The sequence below is a fragment of the Gymnogyps californianus genome, chromosome 22 (genome assembly GCF_018139145.2).
Source record: "Gymnogyps californianus isolate 813 chromosome 22, ASM1813914v2, whole genome shotgun sequence".
Classification (NCBI taxonomy): Eukaryota; Metazoa; Chordata; class Aves; order Accipitriformes; family Cathartidae; genus Gymnogyps; species Gymnogyps californianus.
The window spans coordinates 3,415,381-3,432,941 of NC_059492.1; the positions used below are offsets into that span (position 1 = coordinate 3,415,381).

The following is a 17,561-nucleotide window of genomic DNA, read 5'->3' on the forward strand; positions in this document are numbered from 1 at the left end:
CAGCCCAGCACAGAGCGGGGTGCTCACCCTACGGCCACCCCTGTTGGGTGGTGGAGCAGGGACAAGCGAGAGTGGCACACTTGCCGTCACCCACCCATCCCAACCGCTTGTGCCACTCGAGCCTGGGGACAGCCGTGGTGCCCCCCGCTGCTGCCCATCCTGCCGGTGCTTGGGGAGCTCCTGGCACCCACCGCGGGCTGGCACGCCATGCACAGGGTGCTCCTGGGGGGCTCAGCAGAGCAAATGCCGGTGCAGCCTTGGCACCTGCTGGGCTTAAAAGGCCGCGGGAGGTGTTGGGGTGTCATTTGTCATCGCAGCTTGTTCCCCCAGGGAACTCGCTGCCGCAGGACGCCGGGTTTGGAAAGAGCAACCCCTGGGTCTGCAGAGCTTGCACCGCGCTGCATCGCACCCGCGTCCGTCGGGAATGCCCGGCTGAGCCATCCTGGCAGCAAAGCCACGTCCCAGGCCCTCTCCCTGCCAACGCTGGGCTCCAGCCCCGTCGCAGGCAGCTCCTCCGGCCCCCCGGCACCCCCGGGCTCCTCTCCGGCAGGGTCGGGTGTGCGTCCCGGTGCACCCCGGCACGCGCCTCCCCCCAGCTCCTGCAATCGTGGCCTTGCCCGGCGCTCTCGGCTATATTTAGCCCTCCCCCGTGCTATTTCGCCTGCCTGGCAGGAGTTTATAACTGGCCGGGACAGCCCCACCTCCTTTCTGCTTTCTCTCCCTTCCCTTCCCTTTCTTTTCCCCTTTTTCCCCCCCTCTCTGCTCCTTTCCAGCCCGGCCGCCGCTTCGCACCCGGCTGCCCTCCCACCCCTGCCCAAACCCCCCCCATGCTGGCAGCGCCGAGCTCTGCCTGCTGCCGCCTTGGTTTTGCTCCGCCGGCTGCCGAAGCCACGAGCCGCCGGGATGGGGCCTGCTGAGGAACTGGTCCGGATTGCCAAGAAATTGGATAAGATGGTGGCCAGGAAGAGCACGGTAAGGCGGCTGAGCCCCTTGGGGTGGGTGTGTACACGTGTGCATGTTTGCACGCATGTGCATATTTACATGCATGTGCATATTTACATGCGTGTGCATATTTACATGCGTGTGCGTGCGTGTTTGGACGTTGCAGCGTGGCTCGAGACAGGGGAGGGAGGGAAAGGGGGGGGTTTGCTCTTCACCTCCCCCCTCCTGTTGCTTGCGGTCCTGGAGGGGCTGAGCAGATCTGGGGGTTGCTGAGCACCCATAGGTGCCACCAGCACCCCAGGGCGCTGACTGCACTGCCCCAGCCCAGCCTCGTGATGTCGGAGCCAGCACCCAGGGGTATTTTATTTTACCTCCAATTTGGGGCTCTCCTGCACCCCATTGCTCCCGGCTGTTGGGATTTGGGGGCAAAGCAGGGGGGGGCTGTCCCAGGGGTGGTGGCTCCAGGCACCCCTCGGCGGCGCGGGACCGCGGGCAAACGTGGGCGACAGGTGCTTGGCCACCGGCCCGGCCACCAACACCCGATCGGGGCTGGGGCCGGTGCCGCGGGCTCAGCCCCGTGCAAGGGAAAACTGCCCTGGGGAGGGGGGCATGACACCCCCCCCCCAGACCCAGACACAGCCCTGCCTGTTGCACGAGCGCGTGCAAGCGTGCAAAGGGAGGGGAGGGGGCTGAGCGATGGCCCCCGGGTGGCTTTGGCGACGGCGTGCCGGGGGGGAGCCAGGATCCGGCCCTGCCACCCTTTGTGCCAGGTGAGGATCCATCCGGGGATCCTGGCCATCCGGTTACGTGCGGGCGAGCAGAGTTGAGCCCGGCCCTTAAAGTTAATATTTGACCGTTTCCGCCGGCCTTTGCCCCAACGAGGTGCAGGCTCCTGGGTGGGGGGGGGGGACGGGGACGACGGGCAGCGCTGCCGTCCCCCCAGATCCGGTGGCTTTTTGGGATGGCAATGCTTGGAACCGAAGCAGACCCCATGGGAGCCACCCGGGCTCTGCTCCCCGCTGGGAATTACCTCGGGGTTAAGGGACCGATCCTGCCCAGCCCTCCTGCTCCACAGCCCTGCGCCTGCGCTTCGGGGAGGGGGGGACAGAGCCAGGGTCCGGCCGCAGTGTGGGGACGTCCCCTGCACCCGTTGTACCGGGAGGGCCTGATCCAGCCCCTCATGGCGGGGCAGGGGTCCAGCCCGGCACGGCGCTGTGCCCCTCACAGGAGGGGATACCTGCGAGCTGGCGTCGGCTCCTGCGGCTCTAAAAATACCAGGAAGGAGGAGGAGGAGGCAGGAGGAGGAGGAGGAGGGCTCCGTGCTGGGGCTATGTTTAGCACTGCAACCGCTGCACGCCCAGCATTGGGCTGAAACCCTGTGGGTGCGTGTCCCGTGGACCCTGGCACCCCTGCGTGGGGACACTCGGGTGTCCCCCCGGCCATCCCCAGCTCCCAGCAGCCCGGGGTTTCCTTATGGAAGGGTTTTCTGGAGCTTTAAGGGAAGCTCCTGCTTCCCAGTCAGGAGACGTGATCCCGTGCCGGGATGGTCCAGCAGGATTTGGATTTGGGATTTTTCTACGAGCGCATCGCTGCGGAGGGTCAGGCGTTCCCTGGGGACCAGCCCAGGGCTGCTTTGTGTCCCCTTGGGGTGCCCTCCCCGGCGCTGCCTGGTGCCGGTGAGAGGAAAGGGGGGACGCGGGCTGACTCGGCACAGCCCTCCCATTTCTCTCTGGCTCCTCAAGGGCCCCCGTGGCCTCTCCCCACTCTAGGAAGGGGCACTGGATCTGCTCAAGTCCCTCACCGGCTACACCATGACCATCCAGCTGCTCCAGGTGAGGGGGTCGGGGTGGGGGACAGCAGTTGCTGGCAGGAGGACACCCCATGGGGTGGCTCGTCCTGTTCCCCCCCGTGCCAGCCGGCACATCCATAAGGATGCGTCCCTGCCGTGCGTCCCCAGACCACGCGGATCGGGGTGGCCGTCAACTCGGTGAGGAAACACTGCTCGGACGAAGAGGTGGTGGCCTCGGCCAAAATCCTCATCAAGAACTGGAAGCGGCTGCTGGGTGAGCAATGCCGGGGAGAGGCAGGAACCCCCCCAAGCCCCAACCCTCCCCGGGCTCTCCCGGCACCCCAAACCCCTGATGCTCTCCAGGGGGGTCGGGGTGGGATCATGGGATCAGGCTCCCATGCATCGCAGCTGCCGTAACCCAGTCCTGCCAGGCGATGCACGGACTTGATGGATTTTCCAAGGGCTCGTTTTTGCCCCGGGATGGAGCAGTGTAAATCAGTGTGTGCCCCCCCGCCAAGGGCTGAGCATCCCTCCAGCCATCCCCCCACCCTGGGATGCAGCTCCCCGGGTGCCCTGCGCTGGTTTGGGCCATGCCTGTGACACCCAAATCCTTCCCCCAGAGTCCTCCACCACCCCGAAGAAGGAAAAGGAGGTGGATGGGAAGAAGGAGAAGGACACGGATGGGGAGAAGAAGAAGGAGAAGGGGCTGGATTTTCCCAGCTGCCCCAACGAAGGGACGAAGCACCCCAAAAGCCCGGCCGAGAAGCACAGGGAGAAGCACAAGGAGAGGTGGGGGCTCCTGCTCGCTGTCCGGGAGCACCAGCTATGTGGCCAACGCATTGGTGGGGCTGATACAAGACCACCCTCTGCTCACTCCTTACAAGTTGTTTGGTTTATCCATCTCTGCCTGTCCATGGGTGCCGGCAGCACCACCGGAGAACCAGAGGGCAGCTGCCTGCAGCCGTGGCAGCACCAGGGTGGCTTTCAGAGAAGGGAGGGAGAAATGGCATTTTTTTTTCTTTTCCCTTCTCTAGAGCTATTTATTCCCTAGGCGAGGGCTGTTTGGATGCTGCTTGTCTGACCTTGCCCTGCTCTCTCTGTCCCTAGGAAGCCCAGCAAGTCTGGCTCTCATGCTGCCGCCCCCCGGGGCCACCCTGCCGACTCCATCCCGGAGAGGTACCTGCCAAAGGGCACACCGACCCTCGCGCCGGGCTTTGCCGGGCACTGCCAGCCTGGGGGAGGCTTTGCCGACAGGCTGGGGGCTGGGGGGGCTCAGGGATGACTTGGCCAGGGATGGGGTGGGCAGATGGGCAGGCAGGATCCGGCTCACCGGATCACAGCGGGGGATGCTGGGGCCAGGCTCGCTGAGAGCATCTCTCCCTTCCGTTGGGCTTCTGCGGTGAAGAGAGTCCAGTGATGGCCGGAGCCCCACTGCGTCCTTGAAGAAGTCACCTCTGGATGGCAAGAAAGAGAGGTGGGTGCCTGGCGTGGATGTGGATGGGAGAGGTCGGACCCCAGCCCCTCACTGGGCTGCGGACGGGGGTCTGGACCCACTGCCTGGTCCCTATTGCTGCCCTCTGACACGGGGCTCGACCTGCCAGGAGAGACTCTGCCGACTCGAGGTCCTCCACCACCTCGGCCGTCTCCTCCTCTTCCTCCCTGCAGAAGAGAGCATCAGGGGAGAGGTGAGGAGGGGGCGTCCCCAGGCAGCCAGAGGATGCTTTGGGGATCCCCTTTGGGGATGCTCTGACCATGGGACCCACGTCTGGGGTGGGCAGAGATGGCTGGGAGCCCTGATCCTGCCACGGGCACTGGGACATTCCCAATGAGGAGCAAATCCTCCCCCGGGGAGATTCCTGTTGGCTTCCGAGCGCTCGCATTGATGTGCTGGTGCCCGAGGTCCTACCACCAGCCCCTGCCTGCCCCATCTCTGGTGTCACTCCCACTGTCCCCTCCCGTGCCACCCCCAGGAGAGCCTCTGTGGGCACCAGCCCCTCACCAGCTCCCACCAGCTCCTGGAGAAACTCCAGCGACAGCAAGGAGGAAAGGTAGGAGAGACCCATCCCACTGCCACGGGACACCCGGCAAGTCCCCTGGGGCTGTGCGAGGACCCCGGCGCCTGCCTGTCCTTCCCGTGTGCCCCTGCAGAGCCAACAGCAGCAAGGCCAAACCGGAGACGCCACGGACCCCCACCAGCCCCCCCTTCTCGCCAAGCCCCTGCCTCCTGGCCCCCTGCTATCTCACGGGGGACTCGGTGCGGGACAAGTGCATCGAGATGCTGACGGCTGCCCTCCGCATGGACGGTGAGCGAGTCTGGGGGGTGCTGGAGCCTAAACTGGGCTGTTTGTTTCTCCCTACGGGACAGCCCTAATAGGAGCAACCCTACAATAACAAGCGAGGGCTCTGCGTCCTGGGGCACCCGCAGCTCTGTGGCAGCAAACTCAGCCCTGCAAATAAACTGCAGCTGTAGCTCCTAGCTCAGTGTTCAGCCCCAAAATGAAAGAAAAAGGAGGTTGGTAGGGTCTCCGATAAGGGGTTAGATGGGATCTTCATAAGGAAGTTAATTCCAGGTTCAAGTTGGGTAAAAATAGGTTTTTTTAGAGATGGCATGCCTGGGACAAGTTGAGTGGGAGAGCTGAGATTTTTTTTTCGGGGTTTCTCGGCGCACGGTGAGACCCAGCTGGTTTCACACCCGAAAGTCACCCCTCGGCCTCTCTGCCCTTTAGATGACTACAAGGAGTTCGGTGTCAACTGCGAGAAGATGGCATCAGAGATTGAAGACCATATCCTTTGGGGGGCTGGGAGCCCCCAGGCTCCATCTGCTGGGCAACACACATGTGGGCTCAAAAGTGGTGGTGGGGACAGGACAGAGGGTGGTGGGGACAAGGACAGAGGGTGACGGGCTCTGCTGTCCCTGTTGCCTGCAGAGGGAGCCCAGACCCCGGTTAGAGGCTGATGCTGATGCTGAGCAGTGCATCCCCTGGGCACCTACCCTAGTCCGGGGGGTCTGTGTGTCCCCCCCCAAACCCCTCTGCTCAGGGACCTGCCTTTGTCCCTGGGGAAATAAAACCCAAACCCTGCCAAGGTCTCTTTTTTGAGCCGGCTGCGGGTGCCCGTGTCTCTTGCCAGCCCTGGTCCATCGCAGTGCCCAGGCTGTGCCACGCTGGCAGGGATGGAGCCACCTCCGTTCAGCCCCAACTCAAGGCTTGGGGGTCTCCTGGCAGCCCCTCAAGACCGGGACCAGCCCCAAGGTAGTTCCTCCTTCTTGGTATGCTTCGATTTTTGGTGCCTCACAAAGTCTGGCCGTGTGTGCCTGGGGTCTCATGGGACCCCAAAGCTGCCACCTCAGCCTGTCTGCCCGCAGCCGTGCAGGCAGCCAGCGGCTTTTTGGCCAGCCTGGGAGGAGGAGAGTGGGCTGAGTCCTCTGCACCATGAACTCAACGTCCCAGCGCAGGGCTTGGTGACAGTCCCTGTGCCCCGACAGCCTTTGGGTGTCACAGCAGGGAAACGCAAAGTTGTTTTCCTCCCCACATCCCAAGCTGTGCTTCATCTGACTGAACCCAAGGAGGGGGAGACCCCCCAACACGTGGTCCCCCCTGGAGCAAAGCCGTATGGAGATCGGCCACCTCCACGTGCATGTGGGCACTGACCCTGGTGACAATCAGCACCACCGAGCCCAGAGCAGCAGCGGGTGCCCACGGGGCTGGCATTCCCCCGCCTTGCCCCCTTGATTCCTTGACAGACCCCACATATCTTCCAGGAGCTGAAGAGCACGGACATGAAGTATCGCAACCGGGTGCGGAGCAGGATCAGCAACCTGAAGGACCCCAAGAACCCCAGCCTGCGGAGAAACGTGCTGTGTGGGGCCATCCTGCCCAGCCTCATCGCCCGCATGACCGCCGAGGTGGGGAGCAGGGTGGGGGGCACGGGGCTGGCTCTTGTGGACCCCATCCATGCTGCCTCTGGGTGGGCTGAGATCCCCCCCAGCCTCTGCTCTTGGAGGCTGTGTCGGTGTCCAAGGGCTGGCTGGGTCTTGGCTTGGTGATGTCCACACTGGGCTTGTCCCAGCATCTCCCTGTCCTACACTGGTGCTGGCTGGGGCATGGGGAGCATCAGGCACAGGGAGAAAGCAGGGGGCACTGCCTGGTCCCCCCAGAGCCCCGCAGCCCATTGCAGAGCTGGGTGTGGGATGTCACACTGGCAGGAGTCAGGCTTGAGGGTCCCCATTCCTCCTCCTCAACTGGGGTCCCCACATCAGGCTCCTGGGAGCCCAGCTCCCTCCGCGGGGAGCCAGGTCCCTGCAGGCAGCAGTTTAGGTTTGAGGATGGGGTGATTTTTTTCATCTGGATGGGCCTGAGCCCTCCAGCAAGCACAGAGAGCAGGATCAGTCCTGGTCCTGGAGAGGATGGGGAGGGTGCTGGACCAAGGCGGTTTGCACCCTGTGCCGGCTTGGCTGCGAGCCCCCAGGGCAGATCCGCAGCAGCGCTGACGCTGCCGGGCTGGTGCCGGTGACAGGAGATGGCCAGCGATGAGCTGAAGGAGCTGAGGAACACCATGACCCAGGAGGCCATCCGGGAGCACCAGATGGCCAAGACGGGCGGCACCGTGACCGACCTCTTCCAGTGCGGCAAGTGCAAGAAGAAGAACTGCACGTACAACCAGGTCAGTCCTGTGAAGCCCCCGGGGCTCCCCCCTGTCCCCAGGGGACCCCAATTTGGGGGATACCGGAGGGGTCTCCGCTGACCTGGCTGCCTGCTCCATCCTAGGTGCAGACACGCAGCGCCGACGAGCCCATGACGACATTCGTGCTGTGCAACGAATGCGGGAACCGCTGGAAGGTCTGTGCCCAGCTGGGGGGGGCTCTGGGCACCCCAACCCTTCCCTGGCCCTGGCGGGTGCCAGAGGCCCCCCTAAACGGTGCTGGGGGGGCTGGGTGAGGGCTCACCACCCCCCTGGGCTCTGCTTCTCCTGCAGTTCTGCTGACGGCGCCCGGTGACGGGGCTGGAGGGAATGCGGTGCGAGATGGGATGCTGTGACAGCCACATCGGGCAGCCAGGGTGGGGAGGGAGGGTGACGGGCCGGCACCAGTCCCTACACCCTGGCTCCCTTTTTCCTTGCACTGGGCTCCCTCGAAGGTCCCGGGGAGCCGGGCTCTGGCAACAGATGGGTTTGCTTGAGAAGACCCTGGTGAATTCAAGCGGTTCCTCCCTGTAAATACCTGCCCTTTGCTTGGGGTGTGCTGGGAGCCCACTGGAAACAGACCCATCCCTGGAAAGGGAGACTGGTCTGACCTGGGCAGCTTGCCCTTCCCTGCAGGAAACCTGGACTTGGATGATTTGGGGGCAGGAGGAACGTTGCCCCATGGACGTGGGGCTGTGCCACTGTCCCGGGGGCCAGGGGTGGGAAAGGGCCAGGTTTTAACCCAAACACCTTCTTCCTCACCTAAGCGCACGCAGTAGGAGGACACAGAGGGAGACGGGGTGGTTGCAGGGTGTCTGGATGCCAGTGGGATGCCACCATGTCCCTCCGCTCCGTGACACAAGGACCATCCATCCTGGCTTGAAGGGCACTGTGTCCCCAGGAAAGAAGAAGCGATGAGGGACAGAGGAGTGGGGAAAAACCCTCCAGCTAGAGCAATAAAGGTGTGAATTGTCTCTGAGGCACAGACTGCTTTCTGAAGGGGGGTTGGGACCTGTGCCTTGGTTCGCACCCCCTGGCTCAAACCTCGTGGTCCTCCAAGAGCCCCCACCCAGCTCCAGCACACCTCTTGAAGCCACCAGCCCCTAGCTCAGGATGTCATGGTGGCTTGATGCTCATCCATCACCTGCCTGGTAATTAAAGACCTTTAATTAAGGCCAGAGCAGCTCCCTGGCTGGGTCTGGATGCTGAAGGCTGTCCCATGGCAAGGCAGCACCTTCACTGACAGCCGGGAGGGTTTTCCAGGGAAAGGGCGTCAGGGACCAGCCGGGAGACGCACCTTTGGCTGCAGGAGGTGCGGGATGGAGCCTCGTGGCACCGAGCCCGTCCCTCACCACCACCAGCCTCTCCCAGTGGCTCCATTTGGCGGCAGCGAGATGTGATGGGGACACAGGCAAGGTCATGGTTGACCGTGGATGGGGGATGAGGGTGCTGCTCCCACGCCTGCGCAAGCCAACAGGCAGGAGCGGAGGAGGACGGTGGAGCTGTCAGATTAACCGATCGTTAATTTTTTAATCTTGTGCTGAGGTGTGAATTTTTCCCCCAGGCAGAGCTCAAGGCAGGTTGCACCCAGATTTGGGTGCTAACCCCTCAGTTTCTAGAGGTCCCAGCAGCCCGGGGAAGGGTCAGACACCCCTGAGCCCCCTGAGAGTGCGCTTTGGGCTGCGGTGCTCGTTAGCACGCCGAAGTCATTAATAAGCCTCCAAGGCAATTATTTACGCTTGCAAAGTGCGTGTGGCTGCAATTAAGCAATATAGTGGATTGCGGGGGATGAATAAAACATCAGTGTGACCTTGTGCAGCAAGGGGAGCGCAGGACGGGCAGCACCGTGCCAGCAGCGTGCAGGACCGGAGCTCACGTGCTGTCCCCCGGGTGCAACAGGGCACGTTTGGGTGGGACAAGGCTGAAATGGGGGGATTTGGACCTGTATTTTTTGCAGTCCTGCCCAGTAAAGGTGTCTGAGGAATACCAGAGGGAGCCTGGCCCCAAACACTTTGTGATGGAGCTCCTGGCATCCCCGTGTGTCCGTCTGTCCCGCAGGGGACATGTCCCCAGGGGAAATGTCACCCCGCGCACCACCCCTGCCAGGTGCCCTGAGAAATCCCAGAGGAGGAAAGGGAGCAGGGAAGGCAAACCGGAGAGCTGGGTGCTGCCAGAGGCTCCCCTGCCATCCATGCAAGGGTTGTCCCCCCCCAGGGAGGGCTTTCCCACCCACCCGGGGCCAGGGGAGCTCCTGGCCCTGAAGGATGCTCCAGCCCCTGGGTGGGGATGCAGGATCCGGCCCCCTGCGGCACAGCGTGTCACTGGGGCAGGGAACAGCGAGGAGCTCTCTGGCATCCAGCTCTTTCCAGGGGTTTAACCGGGCTCTGGGTGGCTCCTGGGGACAGTCCCCAGGGCTGAGCCTCCACCCTGCTCCACAGGGAGGGCATGAACATGCGTGTGTGTGTTACAAAAACCCAGTTCCCAAATTTCCGCTCCCCAAACTGGGATGGCTGACGGCATTCAGGCTCTGGCTGAGCCCCCCGGGAGATCCTGCCATCCCCTCCCCAGCCGTCAGCCCCATAGGTGCCACGTCCCCGGGGCTTCCCCTCTCTCCTCCGCAGGTGACGATTCCCTCCTCCCCTCCGCATCCCCCAGCCTGGCGAGGAATAAGTGCAGGCAAGAAACCTGGCAGCTGCCTGTCTTGCCAGCACTCAGCCCAGGAGCTCTCTCTTGAACTTTGGGGGAAGTGGGCACTTCAATTCTGATTTTTCATCAGTGCTCCAGAGGTGTAGCCATGGCTTCAAACAGCAAATGCTAACGCTGGTTCCCTCCCCTGCCCTTCCTCTGCCTGCACAGCCTCTGCAGGCAGGGAGGCTCAGACAAGAACCCTCAGGAGCTCTGGGGCTCTATCCCAACCCCGGGTTGAGCTGAGTTCTTGGGAGCGGGTGGCCCAGCTTCGTCTGGGGCTGCTCATGACCTTGCAACGATGGAGAGGCCTGTATGGTCCCTGCTAGGTGCACGGAGAGCCTGGGGGCTCCCACGGTGGCTTTGCCCCCCCCCCGGGTCTCCAGGTTTTGGATGCTCTGAAGCTTCAGCAGAGGCTGGTGCCTCTTCCTGCCTGTCCCTGCCTTGCTCTGCATGAGACGCGAAATCCTCGATGCGATGGAGGTGTTATTTTTAACGTACAACCTGCAACACTTCAAACAACCCCACGGCGTGCCCCTCCCCGGCCAGGTTCCCCCATGCCACTGCGGTGATGGGGACAGCCACCACCAGTGCCACCAGCCGCGCGTCCCTTCCCCACGGCCTGCCCTGAGCCACCCCCAGGGGACACCCTGTCCCGCAGGTGCAGAATCCGGCTCACAGACACCTGAGCAGCCACGTTTTGCTTTGCAATCCCGCCTCGCCCAGGGTTCAAACCCCCCCGCACCCCAGCCCCCCGGCTCGCCCGCATCGGCGGGGCTTCGCCGCTGCCCTTCTCCCCCGCGTTTTTTCCAGCCTTGACAAAAAAAAAAAAAAAAAAAAAGAAATCAGCGCTTTGCTGTTCAGCCGTTTCCTTGGCAACTCCATTTCCCCATCCTCTCACTCGATGCCTCGCTAACCCCCCTGCCTCTGGTTGCCGGCCCCCAAAGCGTGGTGGTGGTGGGTCCCGGTCCACAGGGATGGAGCGGGAGGTGGTGGGTCCTGACCCCCGCCCCAGGAGGGCTGGTCCTGGCGGGGGGACCCTCGGCCAGGGCTCGCCAAGCACCTGGGCTTCTTGGAAAGAGGATGGAGCGGCTGGTGGTGAATCGTGTTGGAATCGAACCAAATTAATGCAGTTCTGGAGCGGCTTTTACCCCTCTGTGCGGGTCCCCATGCTCCCCCCACCCTGGGCAGCAGGACCCACTCTCAGCACTGAGGAGGTGTTGGGCCCCTCCGGACCCTCTCTGGGGTGATGCCGTGGCTGCACGACCCCCAGGAGGCTGGCAGTGTTTTGGGGGCTACTTCTGACCCATGGGAGCATCTGTGGATCTGCCAGTTAAGCCCAATCCTGTGCACTCCTTGGGCTGTGGCATCGCAACCTAGTGCATGTCAGGATAGCCGAGCGCACGTCCCTCGCCAGCAAAGCCCGGCACTGCCAGGTTTTCAGTCCAGGGTGAGGAATCGGGGGACGGCGGGGCTCACACCGACCTCTCACCAAGCCCCGGGACTGGGGCATCCAGTGTGGTGCTGAGCGCAGGGCGCTGGACTCAAGCCTGCACCATCCGTGCTTGCAGACGAGCCCTGGACGCGGGACACGGCGGAGCCCTCGACTCAAGGATGCACCCGAAGACCTGTGTTCGCCGGGAGTCTGACCCTCGTTAGGGCTGCCCCACAATTAGCCGTCAGCTCCTGATGCCCTCCGAGCCACCCCGGCGGCACGCATGCCTTGCAGCCTCTGGAAACCCAAGCGATATTTATCCGTAGCTTCATCAGCTCGTTTGTTTTCCCTCTCCTTAAAGGTCAGGAGGCTCTGCCTGCTGTTCCCGCTGCAGAGCCATGGGGATTGCCCTCTCTGGTCCCCGGCACCGGGGCGGAGCAGCTTGTCCAAGTGACAACCTTACTCCTTACCCCAGCGTCATGGGAGCCATCCATGCACCCTGCTTTTAGCCTTGTGGTATAATCCTGTTTCGTCCTCCTTCGCTTCAGGGTTGCTCGAATTTGCGGTGGGGGAAGAAAATGTACATTAAATAGATTAAACTGACCCTCCGCTTGCTCCAGGCTCAGGGGGATGAGCTGAAGAGGTGCCCAAAGTAAGGATTTGCCTTCAAAAATCAGAGCAACGTGCCAAAGCACGCTGGAAGGGCAGAGGGAAAACCTGAGACAGCATCAGCAGCCTCTGCGATAAAAGCTGGATGAAGAACAGACCCCAAACCCCCCATCCCGGCTGCCCGAGCCCCCGTTTGCAGGGACGGCCCTTCCCTTCCCAAGGGAATATCCCCCCTCCTGTAGCCAGAAGGACTCATAGATGTTATTTCCACCCCTCCAGCTCCTCGCTTGATGCTGATGTCCCAGCTCTTTGGCAGGGCTGGGCAGATTCCCCCCTGCCCGTCCCCGTGCGGAGGTTCTTACTTTGCAAGCTGAGCGATCAATAGGTAATTATCCACCAGGCACAGGCACTCGCTGCCTCCCCAGACCTCAAAAACCACATGCAATATTTATCCACCCGACAGGCGTGGGCTCTCAGCATGACCTGCTTTGCCGTTGTCAGTAGACAGGATTCGGCTCTCCTGGGAAAACCGCCGCAGCTCCGCCGGCGCAGAGCCACATCGCTCCCGCCTTCGCATCGGAGCTGCTCCGGCGGGTGACGTCCCCGAGGTGATGCTCGGCATGGTAGGAACCATGCCCGGCGTGGGGGACAGGGGAAGGGGCCGGCCCTGCTCCGGAATCGAGCTGATTTGCTTTAAAAAGCAGGAGAACGCGGAGCTGGGGTTGTTTTGAGAGGGCAGGAATGATGCTGAGGGTGCTGAGCAAGGTGGGGGGAGCCCAGAAAACTCCCCGTGCCCTGGTGAGCTGGGAAAGGCACCCGCCGTGCCCCCCAATTCAGGGATGCATCAGAGCATTGCTGAGCTCAGGGATACTAACAGCTATTCCCAAAATCCCAAAGGGGCTGCTCAATACCCCCAAAGCCGAGCAGACCCGGCTCCACTCTGGGACTTGATGCTAGATGAAAGCAAGAGCTATAGAGGCCCTAAATTTTTTAGGGGGACCACGTCTGCTGCATCTCCTTCGAGCCGTGGCTCAGTCGGAGCCTTTCAAGCACTCAGCTGCTCTGGGCTTTTTTTTTTTTTTTTGGCTTTTTGTTTTAATTAAACCCCAAAGCTCTGATTTTCCTGAGCACAAGGGGCATGGGAGGATGGGGGGTGTGGGGATTTGGGGCTGGATCCCACAGATACCGGTTGTGAAAGGATACGGAGGTGTGGTGGGTCCCTAAATACCTGGAGGAGCCAGGCAGGGGTATAGGGGGCAATCACAACAGGACAGCCCAGGCACTGAATAACACACAGACACCACTAAAATAGGGGAAAAAAAATTGCTGAGCCTCTCAGAGCTGGCTCCAGCTCCAGGCTGGGATGCAAACTGAGCAATTTCCTTTCTCCTTCATTGTTCTGCGGTGAAGCGAGTGAATCAACTGCTTCGGAGCAGCTCTGAAAACAATACGGTGATTGCCCAAGCTAGCCCCGCCGTCCAGCCCGGCTCTTCCCTGGCCGAGCCAAAATACTTGGAGCAAAGCCACGGCTCTGGCCTGACTGGGTATTTGGGGTTTTTTTTTCCTGCAAAACAAGGGGAAAAAAATCAGTTTGTCACCTGCAATGTTTGCAATCTGTTGGAGGGAAATGTTTCTACAGTGCCCTAAATCACCCCTCAACCTCCTCCCAGGCTTTTTGATGATTAAATGCATGAAATGAGCCCAAATTGGACCCAAACCTTTGCTTCTAAAATGAAACATGTTGCATGGAAAATTACAGAATATACTTTTCCTAAAGAAAAACCCGTGCCCTTTTGTTTCCTGGATGAAGATGTTTCCTGAGTCTGCAGAGCACTTTGATCTCAGCCTTCCTAAAATCACAGCACTTGGCAGAGACTTTTTTTCCCTGCCTTAGCTGAACAGGCAGAGGAGGAGGAACTGAGCAAAGATCCCCCATTAGAAGCAAAAAAAAAACCCCACAAAACCCAGTCTTTCTCGACATCCAGCTGGAGCCACGCATGCTCTTCCCTCTCAGGGCCAGGACGGAGGAGATGCCAGGGAAAACACCCCAAGAAATGCTATAAAACCACCCCCCCGCTCCCCTAGACCACATGAATTCCCATCCCCGCGCTTCCCACACCAGTAAGTCGACCTAAATATTATGGAGAAAAAAAACCCAACAAAACACATTGGCTTTTTCATCTGACACTTATTTTTCTCCCTGCCAAGAGCTCTCGGGCACTCGGCAATTAGGAGCGGCAGATTAATCTTGAGTCATATAATGAAGTGCCACGCGGCTTGAGGAAAGGGCTGGGGAGCAGGGGCGGTTTGCTCTCTGGATTAGCACAGTTTAGGCCAGGTTTGGGTGCGGGCAGAGCACCCAGGGTGGGAGGGTGGTGGGAAAGAGGAGGGGGCTAGAGAGCTCAGCTGGATGTTCAAGGCTCATCCCCATCCCCTGCTCCTCTGCATCCCACCGCATGGACCGGGCAGGGTTTGCACTGCAGAAGAGAAATGATCTTTGCACATTTTCTAACCTTGATTTGCTTGTCTGCAACGTCCCCAAAGTATCTTTCCACCCGCTTTGCACCATCCCAGCGTGTCCCGGCCACACGCAAGCCCCTGGCCGATGATTTGCTTGCGAAAAAAATGCCCCAGGATGGCAGGTCGGGGTTGTGCCCAAGCTCTGGTTCACCCCAGCCATGTCTGTGCCTCCTTTCTCCAAGGTCCCTGTGAGCCCGAAAGCCGAGAGCAGCTGGCACTGAAGGCCGCATTCTTCCAACGAGCCGCCTTGTCTTTCCAAAGTGAAAATATAAATAGCTCGTCCTGTAACGAAGTGATTACCCAGGAGCCGTGCCACCACCGCCAGCCGCTCTTAGCAAACCCATTACCCACAGCAGCCAATTTACTCCCAAGTCTGGCAGGGTCAGCAATCGTCAGGGAAGCAAATGCTAATTAATTACACTCTGCAAAGCAGCCTGGCCGAGCACGGTGTGCAATTAGGGAGTTAACTGCAACCGTCGCTGCGCTGGGATTGTGGCTAAAGGGGTGACGGAGCTGCCGTCGGCCGCGCCGGGGAGGGACCCGCTTCAGCCCTGCAGCAATAACTCAGGGTGAGGGCAACAGCTTTGTGTCGGGGACACGCGTGTCATGCTGCAAACGTGGGCATCGGCGAGGCCGTGGCACTCTGCATGTGTACGTGCATCCCTTGGGTCCCCGCATCACCCGCCCCGGGTCCAGCACCCATCTCCGTCACGAGCTGTCCCCCTCCGTCAGGGGGACGTGCTCCCTCTGCCCAACCGTTCGGCAGGTAAACGTGATATTTCCTTGGGGCAGGAGAGCTGCTCTGAATATAAAAACCCCTGGTGATGGGAGATGCAGAGCCCCAGGAGGAATCATGTGCTAATGCCCTTACATCGCTGCCGCGGTGAGTCATCCAGGCCCTCCGAGGATCCCGGCTGCGCTTGGATACGGAGGAAGGTAGAAGAAAAAGGCGAGAGGAAAAATTGCTTCGCTCATAAGATATCTTGGCTACGGCAAGGAAAAAAAAAAAACCCGTGTCCCCTTGCCATCCACCCACAGCTCCGGTCCCAAGGCCACGGGGAGGAGGGGGTTTAGTGTTTGCTGTTGGGTGGACATGGAGAGAAGCTCGTTTAGCAGAGAAATGGGAGCACTTAGCCTGGGAACATTTCAAGTCATTAACGGAGCACAATTATTAGTGTTGTTCTTCCCCCTGGTAGCTGGTATCTCTTTGCGGGCGGGAGGAGGATGGGTCTCGCCATCAGACTGGTGGGAAAAATCCATCCTGGGCTTGGGAATCAGGTTGGAGCAATACCTTGAAGGTGGTTACGGGCAGATGCTGCCTTCCGCAGCAGCATCGCTGCTCCCACCCTCCCGGTCTCTCAGCCGCATCCGTATGGACATGTGCACGTCACTGCCTCGATGGGGACAGGAGAGTCCCCAGCTCCTGGGGACCGCAGCCACCCCTGACCGAGCTTTGCTCCCTGCTGTGCTGTGGGAGATGCACAGCCGCGTTTGCACGGGAAGGGTGAGTTAAAAACCCAAACAATAAAAGAATCCCTTAAATCAACAGAATTTTAGCTAAGCCAACACCTCCATGAGCCAGGGCTGCTTCCCGACGTGGCTCTGCCTCCACCAAGCCGGGGAGCGAGAAGGGATTTACACATCAAACACAACCTTCCCCCCCCAAAACTGCTGCAGCCAAAACCTTGGGAGGGGGGGAAAAAAAGTCTTTTTCCAGCCTGCTTTCCTCTCCCCCGTAAATAAACCTCTCCTATCAGCAGAGCGCTTCCTTCAGCCCGAGGGTTTCGTTAGGCATCGGTCATTTCATATTGCTTTTAAGTACTTGTGTTTGGCTCTCAGCTGCTTCACCTGGCTCTGAGCAGGAATGCTGGCATTTCGTGTTTAGAAAATATATGTCTATATTTAGGTAGGCAGACAGATAGATACGGAAGAAGAGCTGTTCCAATCATTAAACCATCACTTTCAATTTTTCCTTATTACTATTCTTTATTTAACCACAGGCTGGGCTGGCCAACCGCTCCCTGGGGACAGGCCAGCTGAGACCTGTGGGTTTGCAGCCCTAGAAGGGTTCTCCAGAAAAAAATAACTCCAGCCCAATAATCAGAGAAGAAATCTTCCCTGCAAATGTCTTCCCAAGGCTGCAGCGTGCGGGAAGGGGACGGGGAGATGGCCGGAGGGCTGAAGCGGGTGGCCGGGAGCCGAGTCTGTCCCTGGCTTCATGCCGGGCTGTGATGGTTTGGGGATGAAGAGTGGGAGCGAGAGGGAGGAAGATCCTGCACATCCACAAGACGCAGAAGGCAGAGTGAGGGGGGGATTTTTGTGCCTTTCAGGAGAAGAAAGAAAAAGGGGAGAGAAATCACCTTCTGTGATCAGCTGCCGCAGGTTTTGCGGGCTGGAGAGGCTGGAGGAGGGGGAGCTGCCTTTAAAGCTGGGAGAAGCACTAACAGGCGACGCAGCAGCCTTCGCTGGCACTGCTCCTCTTCCTCTGGCCCCTGCCTGCTCCTTGCCCTCACCCAGCCCCGGACCGGCACCGCGGTGCTGGCAGTTCACCCTCGGGACAGCCAAAACACCCGTTCAGGGGTGCCCAGCATCCCGCCGGGGCCTCGGTAGTGCTTGCATGCCAGGCTCTCAGCACCAGGGATTTCCTCCAAGACCCATCACTGACGGGATTCAACTCGTAGTTTAAGCCACCCCAGCTTGGTTGTGCCTGGGTATCTCCTCTCTGCTAATAAAGATGGAAACACGGGTGCCAGCACCCCACAAGGACCCCCCCAGCCCAGCCCTCGCTGGCATTCCCACTTGCAGCAGCAGCTCTGCCCCACGGCTCGGCATCGCTCCCGGCAGCGGCGAGGGAAGCAGGTGGCCGTCTTGGAAAAATATGGCATTGGGCAGCCACCATCT

General features: G+C 60.6%; 1 protein-coding gene across 1 annotated transcript; it reads left to right on the forward strand.

Annotated features, from left to right (window-relative positions):
* Positions 1–791: 791 nt before the first annotated feature.
* TCEA3 (transcription elongation factor A3) lies at positions 792–7,787 on the forward strand. Its single transcript, XM_050909799.1, has 11 exons — positions 792–972; positions 2,712–2,774; positions 2,900–3,005; positions 4,338–4,353; positions 4,705–4,779; positions 4,892–5,034; positions 5,458–5,514; positions 6,481–6,635; positions 7,247–7,393; positions 7,498–7,569; positions 7,706–7,787. The coding sequence occupies exons 1-11, from the start codon at positions 904–906 to the stop codon at positions 7,712–7,714; spliced, it is 912 nt and encodes a 303-aa protein (XP_050765756.1). The 5' UTR covers positions 792–903; the 3' UTR covers positions 7,715–7,787.
* Positions 7,788–17,561: the final 9,774 nt, after the last annotated feature.